At 40.3% G+C, this 17,693-nt stretch overlaps 1 protein-coding gene across 4 annotated transcripts in view; it reads left to right on the top strand.

Annotated features, from left to right (window-relative positions):
* Positions 1–17,693, top strand: part of CTNNAL1 (catenin alpha like 1) — a 62,039-nt gene that overhangs the window by 27,077 nt on the left and 17,269 nt on the right. For all 4 annotated transcript variants that reach the window (XR_014025814.1, XM_081322707.1, XM_081322706.1 and 1 more), the window contains exons 3-11: positions 5,145–5,332; positions 5,760–5,879; positions 7,308–7,397; positions 7,744–7,914; positions 9,658–9,858; positions 11,343–11,429; positions 13,769–13,927; positions 15,187–15,279; positions 16,026–16,176. Coding sequence is in view for 3 of the 4 variants with exons in the window: in XM_081322707.1 (XP_081178833.1) it covers positions 5,145–5,332; positions 5,760–5,879; positions 7,308–7,397; positions 7,744–7,914; positions 9,658–9,858; positions 11,343–11,429; positions 13,769–13,927; positions 15,187–15,279; positions 16,026–16,176 (1,260 nt within the window). In the remaining variant the exon portion in view is untranslated. The remainder of the gene's footprint in view (positions 1–5,144; positions 5,333–5,759; positions 5,880–7,307; positions 7,398–7,743; positions 7,915–9,657; positions 9,859–11,342; positions 11,430–13,768; positions 13,928–15,186; positions 15,280–16,025; positions 16,177–17,693) is intronic.

Here is a 17,693-nt window from a genome sequence, read left to right as displayed (position 1 = left end):
ATCCGAGAATTCGATACTCGCCACCCAGAAGGCTGGGAATCGCATCTGGGCCAGGTAGAAGGGTACCTGGTAGTCAAGAAGATCACGGATGACCGGGCCAAGGCAGCCACCCTCCTCTGGCTCAGCGGCCCCGCCGTTTATGATGCCGCTGTGGGGATCTTCACCCCGGAGCCGGTCGCCACTATCTCCTATGCTGACCTCACTGAGGGGCTGAGTAAATACTTCATGCCCCTCAAGTCAGAACTCTACTGGAGAGTGAACTTCGCTCGGAAAATCCAGCTTCCTGACGAACCGGCAAATGACTTTATAACCCGGGTCAGGCATGCTGCACGTCGGTGCCGGTTCCCGGATTTAGAAGACCGAATCCGGGACCAGATTGTCATAGGGCTCAGGGACGAACGGCTGAGGAAAAAGCTGATCGCCAAGCCTGAAATGACAATGACCGATGTAGCCAGAGAAGTCATCACATACGAAGACTGCCACGGAGACGACCGACGGCCACCGGACAGCGGACCAAGGGGGTCCGTGCACCAGGAAGACGGCAGGTTCAGCGGTTCCGAGGACGGCGACGGCCCCACAGACATAGACGCGGTGCAACGACGGTTCGAGAAACTGAGGCTGCAACGCAACTACAGGGGGGCGCCTGCCAACAACCAGAGGGGCCCAAACTTCCCGACAAACAGGGCGAAGTGTGCCAGCTGCGGCGGAAGCCACCCTAGAGCAACGTGCCGGTTCCGCAGTGCCAAATGCCATGGGTGCGGAAAGACGGGCCACCTCAAAGCCGTGTGCCGCAGCCGGAGCCGGGAAAACCTGCACGACCTGGAGGTGACAGCCGAAGGTATGGGCCCACATACACTCAGAGACAGGCACAGTCTCAGGCCCCTAGTGTTTAATGTAAGGGGGAGGGCGGAGAAACATACGGTCCACAGCACTCTTAAACCCAAAATCAAGGTGGACGTCCGGATTCAGGGAATTCCCTGTGAGATGGAAGTGGACTCTGGGTCCTCCGTCTCACTAATCTCATGGCAAACGTACAGGGACATTTGTAACTGAAGTAGGAAAGGGCCCGCCCTTAGACCCACCAAACTCCGCCTAGCTGATTTCCAGAAAACGCCCATTAAACTCCGGGGAAAAGCTTCCGTCCCCGTAGAGTTCAAGAAATTTAAAGGATCCCTTCCTATTCTTGTGACCCAAGAAAACAGGATCAGCCTGCTAGGATTAGATTGGTTCGAGGCACTAGGAATAGCGTTGACAGGTGTCAACGCCATTCAGCTGTCAAAATTGGAATCCGTCTGCCTTCAATTCGCGGACGTTTTTGACAGCTCACTAGGGAAATACACGGGACCGCCCATATCACTTAAACTGAACCCAAATGTGATGCCTGTCAGAATCAAGGCCAGAAGGGTTCCCTTCGCCTTGAGGGGAAAAATAGAAGCGGAGCTTGACAGATTAACAAACTTAGGGGTCCTCGAACCGGTAGAAGGGGCCGAGTGGGAGACACCCATAGTGACCCCAGTTAAGCCAAACGGCCAAATAAGATTATGTGCCGACTATAAGGCGACCCTCAACCTCGCTTTAAACGCACATGCCTACCCGGTCCCGGCTGTCAAAGACATCCTCGCGGCCATTAAGTCAGGCGCCATATTTGCCAAGTTAGACTTGGCGCAGGCGTATTTACAGCTGCCTGTCACCCCTGACACCGCTTTGGCTCAAACAATAGTCACCCACAAAGGAGCATTCAAAATTAACCGCCTTCAATTTGGCATCTCTGCAGCCCCGGGAATCTTCCAGGAAATCATGGAGAAAACACTTAAGGGAATTCCCGGGGTCTGCCCATATTTTGACGACGTCCTAATTGCAGGGGAATCAGAAAATGACCTGGCTGACAAACTAACTAAGGTGCTCCTAAGGTTCAGGAAGGCTGGTCTCAAATTAAAAAGAGATAAATGCTCCATCGGGGTGCCCTCAACAGAGTTCTTAGGTTTTAAAATAGACGCTAAGGGAATTCACCCCACAGACACTAAAATTAAAGCTATTAAAACAGCACCAACCCCCAAAAACAAACAAGAACTTCAGGCTTTCTTAGGGTTAGTTAACTTTTATCACACCTTCCTACCGCATAAAGCCTCCATTGCAGAACCCTTACATAGATTATTAGACAAGGGCAAACCCTGGACGTGGACCCCTGAGCATGATAAAAGTTTTAACCTCCTAAAAAACTTACTCTCCAGCAGCACAACGGTAGCCCTGTTTAACGATCAGCTGCCATTATGTCTAGCCTGCGATGCCTCCCCGTACGGCATCGGAGCAGTCCTAAGCCATTTTACTAAAGAAGGATTACAGACCCCTGTAGCGTTCTATTCTAGAACGTTGTCAAAACCTGAGCGTAATTACGCTCAAATTGATAAAGAGGCTTTAGCTATAGTGGCTAGCGTAAAAAAAATTTCATGATTACCTGTATGGCCGACCATTTACTATTTTTACGGATCATAAGCCCCTGTTAGGACTTTTTACAGTAGACAGACTAACACCACAAATATTATCTCCCCGCATCCTGAGATGGTCTACCTTTCTGTCAGCCTATTCATACAAATTAGAATACAGGCCAGGGAAAACCATGGGCCATGCGGATGGCCTGAGCAGATTGCCCCAACCAATAGTGGACCCAGACCCAGCACCAGCTGGAAGAATACTAGCTATCTCAGAGCTGGCAGAATGCCCATTATCTGTCAAAGATATCTCCGCAGCTACCGTGGCAGACAAAATCCTAGGCAGAGTCCTAGGCTATGTCACGACGGGCTGGCAATATTCACCCCGAGACCCACTATTCCAACCTTACATCTTAAGACAAAAGGAATTATCCACCCATCAAGGATGTCTCTTATGGGGCAGCAGGGTAATCATCCCAGACAAACACAGACTCAAAGTGCTAGAGAGCCTACACGAAGGGCACCCGGGCACCGTCAAAATGAAGGCTCTGGCCAGAAGCTATGTCTGGTGGCCTGGTTTAGACAAACACATTGAAGCACACGTAGCTGGCTGCTATTCCTGCCAGCTAGTTAGAGCCGCCCAGCCACAGGCTCCCATACATAGATGGGAAACTACAAAGACACCCTGGTCTCGCATTCACATAGATTATGCAGGTCCATTCCAGGGACAATCATTCCTAATTGCTGTCGACAGCTTTTCAAAATGGCTAGAGGTAGCGCCAGTAGCCAGCACAACTTCCTCAGCCACGATACAAGTTTTAAGGGGATTATTCGCCACACACGGGCTCCCTGATGTTATAGTTTCCGATAACGGCCCCCAATTTACCTCCTACGAATTCCAGAGTTTCACAACGGTGAACTCTATTAGGCACACCACTACGGCTCCCTTCCACCCATCGACGAACGGCTTGGCGGAGGTGATGGTAAAATCAACCAAGGAGGCACTGCGCAAGATCATCTCCGGCAACTGGCACCAAAGACTGGCACAATTTCTTCTGTCCCCACACACCACGCCTTGCACAACTACCGGGAAGTCCCCAGCAGAACTTCGCTGGGGCAAAAGATTAACTACCAGACTAGACCGTCTCCACCCAGACAGATCCCCTCCAGACCCAGAACCAGCCCTCCAACATAGAACTCTCAACACAGGGCAAGCTGTCTGGGCCAGGAACTACGGGGGAGGGAACAAATGGACACAAGGGGTAGTCATAGAACAAACAGGCCCCTTGTCATACATCATTGACATTGGACAAAATATACATATCCGCAGACACATTGACCAACTCCGCCAACGCAGTCCTCAAAACGTAGGGGGAAGGGGGGACGACGGAATACTAACAGAAGCACCGCCGCAGAGACTGGCACGACAAAGCTCCCCCGACCGGAACATTCCATTTCAACACCCCGCACCAATCAATGCGGAACCAGCAGAACCAAACCCCCCACCCCCGGAGCCAACCCGAGAAGCCCCAAGGGAAACAGAACATCCAGCCGAGACAACTCCCCGGCGCTCCGAAAGACTAAAGAAACCTCCCACCTACCTGAAAGACTACGAATGGGGAAACCCAAAAAAGAAACAGTTGGGGTAAAACAACTCAATCAGAGGGAGGGGGAAGGGGTGTTGTGTATTTACTAGTTATTATATTAAGTTAACAGAAGTTACAGGGCTGAGGTAAAACCACGGCAGCTTTTGACAGCTGTCAAAAGCTGCTGGACGAAACCGCGCAAGCGCCAACAATTGACAGCTCTACACGCGCTACAGATGACAGCTCCGAGCTGTCAAAACCGGACGGCCCCGATTGGCGGCGACTGCGGCGCGGGAACAGACTCACCCCTGATTGGTCAAGCCGCCGGCAGCTGTCAGTATAAATAGAAGTCATGTTCTCTTGTTCTTTGCCTGGTTCGGAATAAAAGTTAAAACGTTAACTTGCTGTCTCGCCTGCTTCTTAGCTAAAGCACAAATCATAATAAGAGAGGTTATAAACGTTTTAAGGCCCCTGACCTTCGCTCATTCCGCCGGGACCTGAAGACCTGGCTCTTCGAGCTTTCTGGCCTGGACTGAGAATATTAACTGTGGTTTTAATTGTATTTTAATTGTTATTGGGTTTTTTAGTTTCAAGGTTAGTTTAATCATTTTAATTGTTTTTAATCTATGTAATTTGTTGTACTGTTTTAAAAAACCTTGTGAACCGCCCTGAGTCCTACGGGAGAAGGGCGGTATATAAGTTTAATAAAATAAAATAAATAAATAAAGGTGAACAAGCTTACTTCCTTCTAAAACATAAGCAATGTCCTACTGTATCAGACAGTAGCCTATTAAGTCCAGCAGTCTCTTTTCCTGGTGGTCCCTCATTGTGCAAGAAAGCCCATTAGTCTCCCACAGATGGCTTTCAGAGGCAATTACACTGCCATCAAAGCTAATCACTACTGATCCCCAGGATTTCCCTGAATTGGCCCAACACTTTTTTGAAGTCAGCCAAGCTGGTAGCCATCTTGTCGTAACCAGCACCACTAACTCATAAAAATAATGCACAGAATTTAAAATTCTCTTTCTGCTCCATTGATGTTGGCCTAGAGCTCTTTTGTAAAATACAGTTTTTAACCAGTTGATTCTGTATTTGGAGCAAGGCTGAACTAACTACTTTTTGCTTTTAGGCAAGACCATTGCGCAGCTTACAGACATTGCAACCTTGGATCGTCCAGAATCTGATGGCCAGATTACAATTTTTACTGACAAAACAGGAGTGGTAAAAGCTGCAAGGCTCTTGCTTTCCTCAGTTACTAAAGTATTGGTGTTGGCTGATATAATAGTTATTAAGCAAATTATAGCTTCTAGAAACAAGGTAATTATGATTTTGTGAATACTGATTGTACATTTTCCATACAGTTTTATATTGTATATTATGGAAGTGATAATTAAATATGTTTAACTGGCATTGAGATCAGTACAAGGTCATTGTGTGTGTGTTTGTGTATGTGTGTACATACGTACATTTTCTTATTAATAGAAAACCCAAGTGCTAAATTTTAGCTAGATAATACATAATAGATATGTACAGCTATTATGGGAGCAATAAATAAGCCTTTCATCCAGTAATACATAAAGTTAAACTGCATTGTGTATAGTAAGAGTACATAAATAATCTTGACTCTATGGCCATGCAGAACTGGTTGCATCTTAATATAGAAAACAGGAACTGATTTTGATAAATTCTAAAATTGTCTTGTCAGCGATACATCAGTCATTCATGATTTCAACATATTTGACAGGTCCTTATGACAATGGAACAGTTAGAGAAAGTGAGCAGTTTTCAGGAGTTTGTGCAAATATTCAGTCAGTTTGGAAATGAAATGGTGGAATTTGCCCATTTAACTGGAGATCGACAAAATGTAAGTACTAGACAAAAGTCTGTCTGTTCAATGCTTTGTAGAAAACTAGCAAAAATTACCTCATTCTCAATTCTGCCTTTTTACAGAAAGGCAGAATGGTCAGCTGGTTAAAAACTTACAATTGGTATTTATAATGTGTGCATCCAACCTGCAGTTTATCAAGTATTGTAAGACATAAAAGTGGCTCTGAACAGTGAGATCCCATCTGAGCTGTCACGGTTAATAACCATAAAAGGCAGAATACCACTGGCTTTAGTAATACTAGTGACTTTTAGTCTCAGCATCTGTCCTAATTGAGCCACAGCAGAAGTGTTTCCTCCCAGCTGTGAAGTACTGGCAGTCTTGGATGACCCAACATTTGCAAAAGTACAAAAGGAAAAAAATAAAGCAGAAATACTGTATACTGGGAAACTACCGTCATTAAATAAAAAACAAAACCCCCACAATAGCCTGAGTATGGAGTGCTGACTGACCATCAGTGGGAAAATGTTAATAAATAGATTTCTGGGTCAGCAGAAATTCTTTCTCAGCATGTAGACCGTGGTGAGAAGTCTGCAAATAGCTTCCCACTTGAGCACCTAAGACTGCCTGCCAGAATTTGCCAACTACTATGCTGAAGAAAAGCACCTTGATTTTGTGACAAAATGAGATGTTTCTTACAGACATAAGACACTAATGTTACTTAAGCAAAGAGAAAGCCCCCCACTCTAGTTCCAAATAGGAAAAAAGGTGTTCCAGATCCTTAGGACATATCATATTGTTGCCTGGCCCCCTGCTGCTATCTATCTTGAAGAAAGTGGTAGAAAAGTGTGGTTACTTTTCCTGCTTTTCCTGATCTAGACGAGCAAACAGTTCCTTTAATTGTTCTATACTAGCAAACAACTCCTTTAATTCTGTTGAAGCCAAATCTAAATTGTTAGATCTTTTGAATTCCTTCTCTGTAACTTCTAGATTGTAAAAGAAAAATTTTGTGTTATATCCGTGGAATGTTTTATTTTGATAAATCGGAGATATGAGACATGTCTCCTTTACGGCCCGAAGCTATTTCAAGCTATCGTTCTCATTCTACTTGGGATTCTGAGAATTAAGTAGCATTCACATCTTCATCGGTGATTATAATAAACAGGAATATTAGATATTGCAAGCAAAATAGTAATGCCTGCCCACAGTAATAGTAATCTGCCCACAGTAATCAAAACCCATGCACGTTCAGTTATGTTTTCAGAAGGCGTTGAAATCAGATGAATTCAATAGTTCAGAACCAACAGAAAAGCTGCCCAGGTTTCTCTCCATATCCCATTATGAGGTTCTGTCTTTTTTTTAATAATTAAAAGATATGACATGCTTTGTTTTTCAGTAGATGTCCTACACCTCCCTTTCCCAAGAATTATTGTTATCTGTTAGAAGGTTTTGCTTTTCTTTCCTTAGGATCTGAAAGATGAAAAGAAGAAAGCTAAAATGGCAGCTGCTAGGTCTATTCTTGAGAAATGTACCATGATGCTTCTCACTGCTTCCAAGGTAACTAATTTTTTCTGTTTGTTATCAGCAAAGCAAAAGACTTGAGAGCCACTCTCCAGAACACATAGGGACAGCATTGATTAAAGCTACATCAGTCAACATGTCTAGAGACCGGAAGGCTTTCTGAGGGACCCCAGAGGAAATGTTGACAAATGCAGTGACTGACTCACTGATGAAAGTGATAAACAGCCTTGGCTGATTTGCCCGAGGGTGGCGGTGGGGGGGCATTAATGGGATGCACCTTAGTATATAGCACAGAAAGATCCAAATAGTGTTGATGTATTTTTATTTATCTGCTTGCTTATTGCTTTTTTTCCCCTTTTTTGCTCAAATTATTGATCTTCAGACCTGTTTAAGGCATCCCGATTGTGAATCTGCCCGCGTTAACAAAGGAGCAGTGTTCCACAGAATGAGACTAGCTTTGGAACAGGTTATAGAGATTGTAGCAGACACTCGGCCCAGTGGAGAAAATGAATCAGGCCCAATGAGCATCTATACTGGCATTAAGGAATTCAAGGTAAGGACAGATGAGTCTTTTTTTTAAGAGACTTTTTCTAGATGCAAGAGGGAAAAAACATTTCAGTGCTCTAGACTAGAACTTTCCAGTGATTTTCAAATACTTCAGTATGTTCAAGGCTTTTCAGGGTACTTTGTTCATACTCTGTCCAGGATTTTATGAACTAAAAACTGCATGTATATGTAAGGTTAAAATATGAAAATTCCTTCAAGAGAATGTGTCTGTACCTTGGTGGAGGAGGTTCACTCAGAAGGTAGATAGCTCAGACTACTGGTGGTTAACCCAATTTGCTGAAAGAGAAATGACTCCAACCCAATAGGTTGGTAACTTCTCATTTGTATTAAAAATGGCAAAATTATATAATAGCTATTGCTACGCAACTAACACATGCCATTGGATGGCTTTTCTATAATATAATCTTCTTAGTGATATATCTCATGGGAGTAGTATGGATTATTTTTCTTGCAATTATGGCTGTTTCAGCCCAACTTTTGAGGGGAGCCGGGTATACGAAAGCTTGACAGATCATTTGGGAAGCTGCTTTGCACAAATATCATCTGGTATAATTCCCTATTCATATCAGCCATTTTACATAGATGGTTGTGTAGGTTATTGCATGTGGGAATTGGTATTATTTAACTGGAGTCCATCATCCTTTCCATAAGAAATGTATTCTGAAAAGAATGCAGCAGGATGTGGGTGTTCTCTCACATAAGAGTAAGACGTGGGTCATATTTGTAACATTTTTAAAGATTTGCATTTTCCTACTGCTGCTCTTGATTGTAAACTGTCATTGAAATAAACATGTGGATGTGTTTTGAAGCTGGGAAACTTGATGCCTTCTGAGTCTTTTGAAACGCAACTCTACACAGCCCTAACAAAACCAATACGTCAACAAAGGATTGTGAGAATTAGCCCAAACATTGGCAGGGCCCCAAATTGACTGTCCCTGATATGTGAAGCTCCATTGTGAGTGGTGCATAGTCAGCATAAAGACACTGAGATGCCATTTTTAATTCAATTAACAAAATATTTTAAACAATAGCTTATAGGATGGAATACATATTAATAACTTTAGTTATAAAAGCAGTGTTCCAATATCTCAGGGGCTACCACAAAGAAGAGGGAGTCAAGCTTTTCTCCAAAGCACCTGAAAGCAGGACAAGAAGCAACGGATGGAAACTAGTCAAGGAGAGAAGCAACCTAGAACTAAGGAGAAACTTCCTGACAGTTAGAACAATTAACCAGTGGAACAACCTGCCTCCAGAGGTGGTGAATGCTCCAACACTGGAGGTTTTTAAGAAGAGACTGGACAGCCGTTTGCCTAAAATGGTATAAGGTTTCCTGCCTGAGCAGGGGGTTGGACTAGATGACCTCCAAGGTCCCTTCCAACCTTATTATTATTATTATTATTATTATTATTATTATTATTATTATTATTATTATTATTATTATTATTATTATTATTACATTGAGTGAATTTACCATATTATGGGTGGGAATGTATAGCTTTTTTTAGGTCATTTGATGGAAGAGAGCTTTTGGTTCTAGACCAGGGGTAGGCAACCTTGGCTCTTTTATGACTCATGGACTTCAACTCTGGGAGTTGAAGTCCATGAGTCATAAAAGAGCCGAGGTTGCCTACCTCTGTTCTAGACCTTTCTCCTAACTGGCATGCTGTAGTTGCGCTGATACTTCAGTACTTTTTGCCTTTTTTAGTATATCCCTTTCCCCTCTTTTCAGAATAAGGTGGAAGGTCTGCGAGAAAACCTTTACCTTCTGCCAAGGGAGAACCTTAGAGCATTGCTGCGTCTTGTCCTTGAACTCACAGAAGATTTCACTGATTCTGCTTATACAAGGCATGAAACCCGGGGGCGTATCTTGGAGCTCTCCAAACAAGCAAAGATGGAATTGGAGCAGCTGATGTCAGCCTGGATCAATGCTGTAAGAAACACATTTTCCCCAGGAAAACTGTTGATTTGAGAACTAATACTAAATCCGTTTATACGCTCTACAATGATAGCATGTATCATCCCAGTATTGCAAATTCTATGGGGTGATCACCTTTGCCATTTAAAACTAGAATTTACAAATGTTTACATAAATCAGAACAAAATCCCAGTATAATCCCTTTTATAAATACAACTTTTCTCCTATCATTAGTAGTCAGATTCAGAAAAAGATATAACCCCTAACCCTCTGGTATACTGCAATAGCAGCCACTGCTCTCAGCTAATATGGGCAACAGGAAAATGTGGAGGATTCCAGAAGACTTTAACAATTTAAATTTTCTAAAAATGTAGGGAAGGAATTGAAATCATGTAGAACTGAAATACAGATAAACCTTCGGATTAAAATTGGGAACAAAATTGCCATTGCTAAGCTACATGGCTGTAAAGTGTTATGTCACGTGACCATTTCACTTAGCCTCAACAGTCCTTGCAGTCCACATTTGTCATTGTTAAGCAAGGATCACATGGGTCATTAAGCAAGCTGATACCCTATCAGCTTCTCCCATCGACTTTGCTTGTGGGAAGCCAGTAGGGAACATTAGAAATTGGGATCATATGACTGCGGCTCATTGTGATGTTGTAATTGTGAGCAGGGTGCCAAGCACCTAGATCACAATCATATGACCATGAAAACACTGCAACAACTGAAATTCTAAAGACCTGTCATAAGTACCACTTTTTCAGTGCCATCACTAGTTTGAATGGTCTCTGAACAATAGATCGTACCCTACCTGTGTATGTAACATTGCTTAACAAATCTAAATATATTTTTTTTGGCTTTACAGCATACCATATATTAGAGCAGTATATCTTTCTGTATGCCAACCTGTAAAGCTATTGGTTACAAATTAGAATGGTTGGGTTCAAGTTAAAGTATGCTTTTTTTGGTTTTGGTTAGTATGATGTATGAACACAACTATAGCAGCTTGGAAAACCATGTTTGCAAACACTGGATTAGTGTAATGTATTAATCCAGCTAAACTTCAAGCAACAGCCTTATCATAACAATACACTTCACGACTCTTAACAAATTTTACTAAATAGGAACAAAATTGATTATTGTCATAATTCTTCATATAGAAATTTATTGAGTTCTCATATTGCACTAAAACATAAGCTGGTTTGATTTTAGCTTAGCACATTGTTCAGCTCATTGTGTAAATCAGTCAGTTGCTTCTTATTCAACAAACTTATGATTAAACCATGGTTCAGCATGATATTTGAATTAATATAGAATTCATGCATATCTATCTTAGGCATATCTTTTTAAAGCCACATTTCAAGATAAAATTACTATTGGATTGAAATTATATTTGCAAAGCCATGCTAGGATTTTTCAATTTTAAGATTTTATCTAAAAGAGCAAATGGCCTAAAGGCATGAATTTGTTGAATTTAAAATTTTGGGTTTTTTTAGCAAAATCAGAAGAAAAGAGAAATCACAGAAGACTTGGAAATATCCATACTAAAAATGTGCCAGTGCATGAATGAACTTCAAAGAGAGGTAAGTTAGAATCCAGTGCAATCTGGAATGTGCTTGGGAATTATAATGTGTAACCTCTTCAGAATGAATAATTATAATCTCAATAGAGAAATAATGGTATAACAGTGTTTCCAACTGTCTGAATTTGCCATTTAACCAGCAGGTTGTTTTGAGTAGAAGCCTGCAGGGCATAACTTTCATGCAGGAATACAAATTGTTTGGGATTGTTTCAGAATCCACTTTAAATGCTTTTTATTCACAATGAGTCATTTTAATAATTCAGTTTATGAGCTACATAGATGTGAGTAACCTATTAGCTCTTGCTGTGGCCCTCAGAGTCCCCTCCAACCTTGATTGCTAGAGACTGATGGCATAGTTTCCTGCCTAGACTGGGAGGAACAGAGAAAATTCTCAAAAAGGCTTACAACAATCCAGCATTACAAATCAGCATTTCAGGACCAAGGAAATTATGCCCCCCCAAGTGTGACAGTCTGTAGTTTTCAGCAGCTCTGGTCAGCAGGACCCATGCTTAAGCATGTTGAAACTTCTCGTTGAGCTGCCTCTGAATGCCACAATCCATCTATCAAAGATTTGGGCACAGAGATCTTCCCCAACAACAAACATTTGTGAATGGATGTGTCAAGCGATGAAAACAGGGTTGCAATGGGACTCTGTCCCTTTTGTACATTTATCGCATTTTGACAAAAGCATTGGATCTTGCAGATGCCTTTGTTCCCAGCAAGTGTTAATTTTTGCTGAAGACAAAATCTCTACATGCAAAGTATGTATTCTTCTACTGAGCAACAATCTCTTCCCAAGCTGTACTTGAGTGGGCATGCTTAAAAAAAGAACAAAAGCAGAGAAGCAGTTTAACCCTTTGGAACCAGCTGCTCGTGGAGCTTAGGACTGCCCCCGACCTCCGTTCATTCCGCCGGGACCTGAAGACCTGGCTCTTCGAGCTCTCTGGCCCAGGCTGAGAATTTTAACTTTAACTGGGGTTTTTATTTTTCTTTCAGGGATTGATTTAATCTTTTTTAATTTGTTTTTAACTTTTGTATTGATTTTTCTTTTAAATATCCTGTAAACCGCCCTGAGTCCTTCGGGAAAGGGCGGTATATAAATCCAAATAATAAATAATAAACCTTACTGTCCTTAGAGTACAACAGTTGGGTTACCCACCCTTGTTGTTTTTTTAGAATTAGAGAGAGTTCCAAGGCTGATAGTTACGTGCATAGTTATGAAAATCCTCTGAATTTATGATGAAGCCACTTATAAGTTTAATTTTCTGCCCCTGGGTGTTATACGTTACCCTGTAGATTATTTAGCATACTTTTGATTTTATTCCAGATCACTTAGTTCCATCCTGGAAGAAGAACAAGAATAACGTGGGGGGTTATCCCTTGTTAATCCTCTTCTTAGTTCTGGCAGATTGGTTATTTGTAGCAGCAAAGAACATTGCAAGAATTATGAAAAATAAGATGAACAAATATTGCTGAAGAAGAAGACTACAATTACGTGTCAAAATAATCAAAATTCTGCATTGGAAGTATTTTAATTAATTATGAGATCTATCTCAGGGAATTCTTATTCTGCCCACATTTTCTGCCTGGAAGCTGTGAAATACACAGAAAACCTACCCCTGACCTACCCCTAATATTCTTACTCTCTTCAATGCAGGGTCTCTCTAGATTTTTATAGTATCACCCACATTTTTTCTCATATATATACATATTTGCGACCATGCAACAAGTTTAGATACTTATGATACTGTTTAAATTAATACTGTTTTCAAGAAGCAGTTTTCAAGTCTGTATCCAAGATCTATCAGATAATATAACCATTTGTTGATATGTAGGACTAACAGGTCTAATAGGATGCCAGCATCCAGAAGAGAAATGATAAATGGTTTAGTAAATTCAAACTGGAAATAATTTGCTCCATAAACCCTGTATTAGTTCATATTTTTTCTACTTTGAATAGCAGATTACTTAAGATCAACCATATGTGTTTGAGTTTTTTAATATACCTAGCCCTATCGGGTTTTTTGTTATTGTTTACTGCAATGTGAGAACTATGCAACAGTTAACTCTTGGTAAGCATCTTTATCCTCTTCTCTATGTAAATGATTTTTGACTGTTTATTCCTCATGGTTCACATTTTTTTTCTAGATTCATTATATTGACACAGTCTAGAATATTAGTTCAGAAAGATTAGTTGACCACAAAAAACGTTCAACAGATACGCCAAATTTCAAAAGGAAAATATTAGTGGCTTTTGTATAAATGTTCTGATTGCCTGGAAATAATTACTGCTTGCTCCTACGTTCTCATTGTTTTGTGTTAATTTTTCCAATGTCAAAGCTCCACAGTGCAGCAATATCTGTTGCAGCAGACCTGATAAAGTATCATTCTGATCACCTTGTTTTGAAAGCACTGAAAGCCTGCGGAGCAGAAGGAAATATAGAAGCTATTGCAGAGCGTAGCTATAAGCTCTCTGAACAGAAAGACCAATTGATCGAAGTAAGTTTGGATTATGTTGAAAAAGACAGCCAAAATTCTGCTTATCTGGGGTACATCATTGAAATTATTATTTTTCTTTAATAGAGGTATTAGAAATTGCTTTCTACCATAAAGAGTACTGCAATCGGCTGGGAGATTTTGAGTTGATCATGCCCCTTAAACAGGAATTCCCTTTGCATGGTCATATATGTGACCCCAGTCTTCATTCCCTTCAAAAAGTATTGCTGAATTGAAATTTTAATGTGTCAGGAATTACTATTGGCATAGGGAATAATCATATTAATTGTATTTACTTTGCATTTACATTTAATTTTTGTCCTGGCCCAACCCACTTCTTTGTCCTTACCCCACCATACCATTTAAAGACCAACTGCAACTCTCCCCTTCCCCCAGGTAAGTAAAAGGGAATATCCCCAACTCTTGCAAGAGAAAGTATTCATATAAAATCTTAGGTTTTTGGAATTGAAGTGCTGTGTTAATGCTCCTGCTTCATTCTTCAGATCACCCTTATGGTGAAAGTTGTTTTGGAGCCTTAGGGTATCTGTTCTTAAAACCAACAGCTGACTGATTTCTAAACCCAAGTAGTTGTACCCAGTGCTTTTTTTGTAAGAAAAAAGGTGCCGGAACTCACACATGTCATACAACCCGCCTTGCCTACCCTACAATGTTCCATCCAAAAAAGGTGCTGGAACTCTGTTCTGGGTGTTCTATGACAAAAAAAGCCCTGGTTGTACCAATCCTACCATATTTTTAATACTATTGATTCAAAAGGAGAAGTAAGCATGCTCATGGAACAAAATAATCATAACAATAACAGCAACAATAATTTATTAATCTGCCACCTGATTCTCAACAATCCTGGGTGGAAATAGAAATGGATTCCAGATGTCATCAAGTATCGTTTAAAAAATAACAAGAAGTAGAATTTCAGGGAGTTTTCCTAGCTTTCACTGCTTCCTTTCAATCTTTGCCCCAGCCATATATCCCTTGGCTTATTTAGGATGACTGAAAGGTCAAGGTTGGAGAAACAGGAGTTCAGATGACAAACGATTGGCAGAAGAATACTTAAGCATCCTCTAGCTTAGATGTCAGGCAGATGTCCAGCTTTCTACCAAGAGTAAGCCTGAATCTCTAGATGCATTCCTGTATATTCAAAGCTTTAATTTAGTATCCACCATATATGTTCAATAATATGAGTAATTCCACAATTCATACATAGGTTTTGTGATTATGTTGGATTGTTTTGTTTCTCTTTTTAGATATGCCATCTATTGAGACATGTCTCTGGAACAGAGCCACTTGAAATTACTTGTCTCCATGCAGAAGATACTTTTCATGTGACTGGGCCTCAGGTATTTATAATTTTACATGAATATTTGCTCCAATGTAATTTTCCAATTGTGTTTCTAATTCTTTAGCTTCAGGTGCCGGAAATTGCAACTGAAAACTTTGTCCATAACATGTACTATTCTCACATGGAAATATATCAATATTCCATCAATATTTGACAATAGATCAGAATTTCATAATGGAAAAAGTATATCAAGCTTGGAATAATAGCGTTAAAGTGTCTTTTAACTATTACGTTCAACATACATACAGACTTCCTAAATACGTAGGTAGCAAAACAAAACGAAAAAAAAATCTCTTTAAGGAGGGTTCTGGATAAGGAATCATGTTTATAATGATTATATTATAATAATCATGTTATAATAATCTCGGCTGGCATGATTTATGAGGCTAGATTCACATTAACTGTTCCTGACAGTAAAATCAATAAAGTGCTTCTTTAGAGTCTGTTGGAAGACCTTCCCTGTATCAGAAAAATAATAATCCTTTTCAAAATATTTTTGAAAGAAAGATTTCTTATAACACAGTTATATTCTCTCAGCCTACTTAGTTGAAAACAGCCACTCATTCAAAACAATATATAGCATAGTGTTCCCTATGAAAGTCCCCTGTTTTTTGTAAAGCTTTGTTAGCAAATGCTATGCAGCCTTTTTAATACAAATGAGAGACAGCTTATCTTTTGTCCTGTGGACATGGATGCTGATACACAATTGTATGTGTATGACAAAGCCTGTTTTGTTTCCTTCAGATAATTTCTGCTGCTGAAACCCTGACATTGCATCCTTCAAGCAAAATTGCAAAAGAAAATCTGGATGTATTTTGTGAGGCTTGGGAATCTCAGCTGAATGACATGTCCCTGCTCTTAAGAGAAATCAGTGATGTGTTTGAAGGAAGACGAGGTGAGCAGGTTGTTCCTAAGTACCGACAACCTACTGTCCTTAAATACAAACTTCCAGCTTACAGTGCACGCATATTCTGAGTATTCTCACTATGAGATGTGATGATCTACATTCTTCCTAAAGCCAACAAACTACAACTTGAAGCCACTTAAAACTTTTAGCTCCTCTGTAGGTGTTTTGGGGGTTGACTACACTAAAATATATTACCTATGGAGGGAAAACATACAAACTTTGAAAACCCATCAGTAACATGGCAGATCCTTGGAATGTGTCCACCCTGTGTTCACAGTTCATAGTTATCAAGTTAGGAAATACTAGAGTACTGTGATGCAGCTAAAACTCAGGAGCACTTCTTACGCATTTAAATAATAATTCAAAAGATCTTGTCTCCTATTTTTCAGAGAAGTTAAAGAATATGCTGAGACTGAACCTTTTATGGTTTTAATTTCAGTCGAACCCTGTGAGACTAGGAAGCAGTCTCGCCTAATTAAAAGCGTATTTACTCCTTTTAGTTAAGTGATTTTCAACCTTTGTCTCCTCTTTTCTTCTTTTATATGATAATAGAAAAATCTCTGCTTATCAGACCTAAAGTTCTTCCCCAATATCTAAGATCATGTGGGTGCACTTTTGATAGGTCTATATAAATTGGGTTTGTGCTACATGCTGTGTTCAGTTGTCTCTTTTATTTATATATTACAGAAAAGGGTGCTAAGCAGTATTTCTAAAGAGCTTTCTTAAGAACCGCAGTACTGCAGCTGAAAGGCACCATTTTAAAGGAATAGAGTTCTTTTCAAAGAATTTTAAGGGAATAGAGTTTATTGTACAATGAGGTTATTGTATAGATCAGCAATACATTTTCAACTATTCAAGGAAATGACTCATAATTCAAAGCACTTGAATTTTGTTTTTAGTGGGGTGATGGAAACATAAGTTCTTCTTTCAGTCTGACCTGAACTGTCTAGTGTTCTTGCAAAAGAAAGACATCCTTATTTTTTGTGCTCTCTGCTGACTACACAATGTAGTGAATTTAGCTATTTGATTTTTAAACTGCTATCGTTTCTGCTTGGATGGGATCTTTCTGATGACTGCCCACAACTTTTGGCCTATATTCTGTGGTAAGTCACCTGGTATTTGTGTAGCATTTAGAAAAATATAAAGAACAAATCTATCTCTCAACATTCTTGCCAGAGGCACTGTAGTATTATTTGTTGAGAGATTTCTCATTCCTCTGCGTAATTTAATTTTCTTTAGAAGGGTTTTCAGTTTTACAGAAAAAAACCCACAAAATTCTGCCATTCTTCCTGTGATAGAAATGTTATGTTTGATGAATTGATTCTTTTGGTTATTTTCTTGAATATAATAACTCAGGACAAAATCATGTACAGTATCAGACCTGACATTAGAGAAAAATCAGGCAAGTGACAGTAGCTTTTAACTTATAAAACCATTGCAGAATGCCAAAGGAGACAGTTATACATATCTGATTTTGCCCCTCACTTTCTAGCTGCATACAGCTT

Source organism: Vipera berus (genome assembly GCF_964194415.1).
Source record: "Vipera berus genome assembly, chromosome: 3".
Lineage (NCBI taxonomy): Eukaryota > Metazoa > Chordata > Lepidosauria > Squamata > Viperidae > Vipera > Vipera berus.
This window is presented reverse-complemented; position numbering and strand designations above follow the sequence as displayed.